Source organism: Monodon monoceros, unplaced genomic scaffold (genome assembly GCF_005190385.1).
Source record: "Monodon monoceros isolate NGI ecotype Baffin Bay Population unplaced genomic scaffold, NGI_Narwhal_1 Super_Scaffold_22, whole genome shotgun sequence".
NCBI lineage: Eukaryota > Metazoa > Chordata > Mammalia > Artiodactyla > Monodontidae > Monodon > Monodon monoceros.
Window position 1 is genome coordinate 39,796,521 of NW_021703779.1, and position 6,892 is coordinate 39,803,412.

General features: G+C 44.0%; 1 protein-coding gene across 1 annotated transcript in view; it reads right to left on the reverse strand.

Annotated features, from left to right (window-relative positions):
- The window catches only part of DIPK2B (divergent protein kinase domain 2B), a 47,375-nt gene extending 41,377 nt beyond the window's left edge, over window positions 1–5,998 (reverse strand). The window contains exon 1 of the mRNA XM_029241075.1: window positions 5,745–5,998. Within this exon, the coding sequence (XP_029096908.1) occupies window positions 5,745–5,980 (236 nt within the window). The 5' untranslated portion in view covers window positions 5,981–5,998. The remainder of the gene's footprint in view (window positions 1–5,744) is intronic.
- Window positions 5,999–6,892: the final 894 nt, after the last annotated feature.

The window sequence follows — 6,892 nt, forward strand, 5'->3', positions numbered from 1 at the left end:
CATATCTCTTCCCTCTTGCGTCTCCCTCCCTCCCACCCTCCCTATCCCACCCCTCTAGGTGGTCACAAAGCACCGAGCTGATCTCCCTGTGCTATGCGGCTGCTTCCCACTAGCTATCTATTTTACACTTGGTAGTGTATATATGTCCATGCCACTCTCTCACTTTGTCCATTATATTTTGAGGATGAGAAAATTGAAGATGACTTGTCTGAATAATCATAGAAAATTAGTGGCAGGGGAGGACAGATCTCAGGGGTCTCTGTCTCCCAGTTTGTGGGGATGGCATGGAGATGGATGCCCTACCCTGTGGGATAACCTCATTGTCCTCTTTTTCTGTCCCCACCTTCTGAGGAGGCTCTACTGAAAGGACAGCACTGACTTGGCAGGTGACTGTAATGGATCCCGGTGCATGTCCAGCCATGGCTTGAGGTGTCCCATGAGGACCAATTGAGGACAAATAAACAGGTCTACAGGCCACACTTCTCCCCCTTTCCAAATGGTAATAACTTTAGGATGCTGAATGGGAAAAAAATTAATATTCTTACAACTTTGATTACCTACTTTATTAAACTGAAGAATGTCAGTGAGAAAATGGGCCCTGCTGTTTATTCACTAAAATGTTAATATCCTAGAATTTGGAAAACCACAAAATAGAGGCAGAGTTCTAATCTTCCTTCTGAACTGACATCATGGGCATGTTTGTAGTGAGCCTGGCTGAGTTCCTCACTGGGCTAAAAGATGGACAAGCAAGAGCATAGTTTCCCAGAGCTGGAAGGAAGAATAAATGTCATGTGGTCCCATCCCTGCAAGCTCCTCAACATGGAGAGCAGGCTAGGGGTGTAGGGGAGAGTGACAACATTGGAACGAGAATGTATATTTCTTGTGTTTGCATCCAGTCAAACACTAAGTTTGTAGCCACGTCTCCCTAAATATTTCGTGCCTCTCTTCCCTCTTCTCTACCCCTCAGGACACTTAAAACATCCAGCATCTTTCCAAAGCTCTCAGGATACAGTTCATACTTCACAAGGCTCTTCCTAAGCCCATCTCCTGCTGCTCCCCTCACAAGCTTGCGTTGGTCTCACCAAACCACTGACCATCCTTGGCTAAGCTGTATTGTTTTGGGCCTCTGAGCCTCCACTCATCTTGTTATATGCTGATCCCTTTATCTGAGACACTTTCTCTTTCCTCCCTGGATAATCCCTACCCGACACATTAAACCCCAGACAGGTATCATCTCTTCTGATTCTCACTCCCTCATCCCCCCAGTCTGAGATAGGTTCCCTCCCACATGCTCCCATGACATCCTGTGTAGGACATTTTGTATAGTCCTCATACTCTGCTTTAATCATTGGTTCATGTCTCTGTCTTCCTTCAGGGCCAGGACTGGGCCTCCTTCAACTTTGTAACTAAGTGCCTAGCAGAGTGCTTGGCTCCAAGTTAGTACCCAATGATTTTAGTTGGATGGATGGATGGTTGGATGGGTATTTGAACGAACAGATGGTTAAGTGAGTAGAGGAATACATGGAGGGATGGATGAATGGGATGCACAGAGTGAAGGTTGGGTGGAAGAATGCCTAGAGGGATGCTTGGATGAATGGGTGAATGGATGGATGGATGGGTGCATGTATGGATGATTGAATGTGTAGATGGATATTTTTGCCTTAAGCTCTGGGGCCCTGAAGCTCTCAAGATCTCTGAATTCATTTGGGGAAGTGAGTTAAAGCAGTAATTACTATCACCTTCTGAGGTGAAGGAGAAAGACAAGGGCAAGGGAGAAGGGAAGGCAAAAAAAAGCTTAATGATTTACTTATTTTGCTGTGAGTCATCCACCACTCAGAAGTATTCAAACATTCTTTAAGACTTTGGGAATGGGGGGTGAGGATGTAAGGCCATTTGGGTACAGTAAGGAAGGCAAGGTAAGACATCCATCCTCGTAAGAGCCGAGGAATCCTTAGGAGTGATTCTGATCAGAAATACTGCCATTAAGTACCCCATACCCCACACTTTCACCTTACCTGTTACTCGCACATATGCAAATACTGATCAATCAGATCCTGGTAGAACTTGCCAGTTGGGGTGGTCACTTAGAATTTTATATATAAGGATATATTCAGTAGGAAGGATATGTAAATCAGGTTGACTCATTTTTCTAGCTTCCCTTAACTTTTTCATTCATGATTTGAAAGTCAACATGTAATGCATGGAAAACTGGTACTGAAAACATTCTAATGGTCAAAGACCATTGGTTGTGTATGGGAAGCATCAGATTCATGATTACCATTCTTGCCAAAGGAAAGATAGGGAAAGAAGGGAAGGTGACATCCTTCCACCAATCATGTGTCTTCAGCCTACCCAGCCAGCCCGGGGAGCTCACCCTCTGTTTGTTGCTGAACAACAAGCATTGTCCAATCCTTATTGAGGACCAGGACTGGAGTTCTAATGCTTGCCTGGCTATAGCATTTCAGCCTAACATCTGAAAGTTTTGGATGGGCTTTCTCTTAAGGTAGCATTATGACCAGTTTTAAAAGTGGAGGAATGTTTGGAGATGAACAAAAACGATGAGCAAACACACCATTGGAAAGAGAGGCAAAGGATGTGAACTTGTAGACAATTTAGCAAAGAAGAAATACAAATGGGCAAGAAGCCTGCAAAAAGGGCTCAACTGAGAAGAAATCCATAATAAAAATAATAGTAATAGTAAACACTTCTGAGTGTGCAAAAAGTAAACTCTATAGGTAGAAGTCTCCATTTGGAGATATATATGTATATATATATATATATATATATATATATATATCTCATAATCCTAAAAATTCACTGTATTTTTTGACCCAGAAATTTCACCTTTAGGAATTTGTTACAGGAATTAATCACTGATGTGCATAAAAGTCTAGCCACAGGGATCTTCAACATAGCACTGTTTATAATAATGAAAAGTGAAAAAAAAATCCCTTGTTACCCCACAATAGTTGATTAGTTAAATAAATTATGGTTGATTGATGCAATCGAATACCACGAAACCACTAAAAGTCAAATTGTGGAGAAGAATAGTTAATGTGGAAAGGTGTTCCAATACATGGTTAAATAAAAGTTTCCAAAAGAGTATGCATAGTATGATCACATTTTTGTTGAAAAAATTTTAATCCATACTTAGAAAAAAGGTGGTAAGGATCATACACCAAAATGTTAACTAAACATCTTGAGGAATTGTCTGTGATTTTTATTTTGTGCTTTCTTTAATCAATATTTCCTGAAAATTCTAAAATAAAGAGATATCACTTTTAAAATAAGGAAAATACTATTTACAATGTAGAGAAAAGGACTATAAACAAGTCCACGTTCCCAGAGCCACTTACTACCTCTCGCTGCTTCCTTGCGCTGAGGATGTGATTTCTCAACGTGAAGCATTCCAAACCTCAACCTGCCCCGCCTGGTGTTTCCCTGCTTGGATCTGCACACTTCCCTTTCAGGCAGGCGCACGTGGAAAATGAATTCTGAGGGAGCTGAAGTAATATCCTGAACTCAACTGGAACACAAACCTGTTTGGGGAAATGCTTCCTGAATATGGTCATTACCTGACTGATGAGAAAAACCTCATTTCTTTCCACTTGAAGAGCCGACTGTAATATTCATACACTCTTGTTTACTTATCTGGAGGAGGATATGAATCTGGAGCTCTTCCTCAGTTGAATCCCTTAATTTCCCTCCCTCTTATCTTAAAATATGTCCATATTCTCACTGCCTTCTTTCTCCAAGGAATCAGTGCCACTTCCCCTGCGTTTTTGGCCCTCTCCATCCCATTTCTTAGGTGGGAAATCTTGAGTTCATTTCCAGCATCTTCATTTCCTGTCACATCGAGTTGATCAACAAAATGATTCTCTAGCTGAACTGACTTGCATCCTTCCTGCGCTGCTTTGTTCCCAATGATCTTTCTCTTGGACTAGGAGAACTGGTCTGACAGCCCCTGCCAGCATCACCAGGCTGTTCTGCACACTGCTTTCCAGAAGATCTTTCCAAAATACAGGCCTCATCTTGTCCCCGCCCTACTTAACATCCTCACCATTGCCTGCAGTACAGCTTCCTCAGCTGGAGGTCTTTCAACTTTTTAACATTCAAAATGCCTTAAAAAATGGTCTAATAGGACATGTACACACTACTATATATAAAATAGACAACTAATAAGGACCTATTGTATAGCACAGGGAACTCAATACTCTGTAATGACCTATATGGGAAAAGAATCTAAAAAAGAGTGGATATATGTATATGTATAACTGATTCACTTTGCTGTACACCTGAAACTAACACATTGTAAATCAACTATACTCCAATAAAAATTTTTTAAAAATGGTCTAATAGGAAAAGTTCACATCCACTCCCTATAACATCTACCATCTCACAAAAGAAGTTCTTTTTGTTGGTATTTTCTATTTGTTATTTCTGTTTAGTAACTTAGTAGAATACTCAAATATGTCTTTGGTTAATACAGATTGGAAATAAAATTATCGTAAATGAATGCCTTCTGCTTAGTCATCAAATCTTACAAGCCAGAGGCAGGGCCTTGGGGGAAGGCACAAGAGAAGAGGCCTATTACAAAGGGTCTATTGAAAAGGCTGGAGACCACTGGCTCACAGGTTAAGTCCCAATTCCTTGGTATGGCATTCAAGGCCCCTGGCCCCATCTGACCCTTCCAACCTCCTCCTGCTGCCATGCCTCCACATGTGCCCCATGCTCCAGCCACTAAGACTTCTCACCTCTTCCCACACCGCTGGGCCTTTGCTCAAGCTGATCCTTCTAACTTAAGCCCCTCTCCTCCCACTAAATTTCAGCTCATCCTTCAAGGTCTTGCTCAGAACACCTTCCCCTGGAGAAGCCTTTCTCCAGTCCCCATTTGGAATTAATATCCTCTCCCTGGACCTCCCCGAGGTCCTTTACACTTCACTTCTGGCCTGCATCAGATCAAGCCTTATTGTTATTTGTAACACCGTTCCCCTTTCCTGATATCCCGGAGGGCAATGACCAGAGTTATAGCAATGCCATTACAGCACGTGCTGGGTCTTGGCCATAGTAAAGGCCAAGTAAAGGCCAACACATTGACTGTGTGTTGGCAGGCCTGAATTCCAGAGTGTGGTACTATTCTTTGGTGAGAGCCAGGTGCATTGAGATTTACTAAACTTAGGTTTTCCTCTGATCAAGGCAACATCTCACAGCAGAAAACTTGTTCAGAAACTTTGGAGCAAACTGCCTCGGTTTGAATTCCAGATCTGCCACTTATGAGGTGGTGACCTTGGGCAAGTCACTGAACCTTGCTAGGTCTCAGTTCACTATCTGAATCATGAGTGCAAAACACTAACTGCCAGGATTGTTTTGAGGAGAAAAATAAAAAACAGCTTTAAATTGTCTGTCACGTAGTAAGCTGTCTATAAATTTTATTTCCTTCCCACTATGAGAAATGAACTTGGTAAACTCAATAGTCCCAGGCTACTCCATTCATAGAAAACTTTAAGCTCCCATTTCCAAAGGAAACTTTGGATTTAGCATTTAGAGCTGGAATTTGGCTTCACACCTTACCCCCTTCCCATCCCAACTTTAACTCATTCCCACTATGATTAAATGGCTTTGCTTCAGCTCCCACCCATAAATTCATAAATTACATCCTGACTTGATTTCAAGAAACTCCTGGACATCATCACATGAAGGGAACAGAATTTTGCCCCTCAGAGTTATCTGATTGAGATTCTGACCTTATTTCTTCTTTAAAGAACTTCTTGCAAATAGATGTCCCGATGCAGGCATTACATTTATCAAGGCCGAGGAAAGTCCTTCCAAAATTGTAGCTGGTTCTGACTCGGGACACCAGAGAAGGAGAGGGAGAAGCCGGCGAGGAGACAGAGTAGCTCAGGGCTGAGACCCACAGCAGCAGGGCTGGCCAGCCCGGGTGGAGGGCTGCAGCTTCAGGCCCCAGCCGCGGCTCCATCATGGGCTCGGGACTCCAGCTGCAGCCCTCGGCTGCCCACTTAGGGCTGTGCAGAGGCAGGTCTTGGCAAAAGAGAGAGGGCTGGCTTCAGGGCGCTGACCCCATCCCAGCTTCCCAGGTTTCTGTTTGAGGATGCTAAGGAGCTTGGGGCTAACGAACCTGGGGAGGAGGTGAGGAAGTCCATGGAGGATGCTGATAGCACCGTTTCCAGAGTTACTCTTCCTCTGCCCTGGGGCGGCTGCTGCAGCCTGGGGAGGGGCTGACTAGCAGATTTCGGGAAGGACAATGGCCAGGGCCTCCCTGTGCAGTCTTTTTGACAAACACAGGATATCCTGGCTGGGCAGGAAAGGTCCATGCAGGATGTATGTCCGACCTGGTTTCCACCTGGGAGTGTCAAAGGATCTTGAAGGTCTCCGCCCTCCACTGTTTTAATTCTGGGTGTATCTGTCCCTATGGATCACACACATACACACACAAACACACGCACACCAGCCCCTCCCCGGCCCCCTGCGGTAGATAATTTGGCCTGTCCCTTAACCAGCCATATTTGGCTGTGAAATAACTAGAAGTCATTTTGCTGGCCATTAAGGGACACATTTGATACTGATTTGAAAGGTGAAGCGTTTTTACTCCTTAGGGAACAGACAAACGCAATCTGAGAAGAAAGGAGGGGAAAGGACCCGGTGGCCTCTGGCATGATAAGGGGAGGACCAGAAAGATCCTTCTGCCTGCACCCAGCTGTGTCTGTCCCTCTCCTCCTTGCCTGAAAGTCCCTCTTCCTTTACTGCCTGACCTCCCTTCTCAGTGGCCGGCCTGACTTGGTGGGATATGACTGCCCCAGGATGGCCTTCCTCATGACACCAAGAAAAGGTCCATAGCATGGAGCAGATGGCAGTGCTAATTTAGGAATATGTA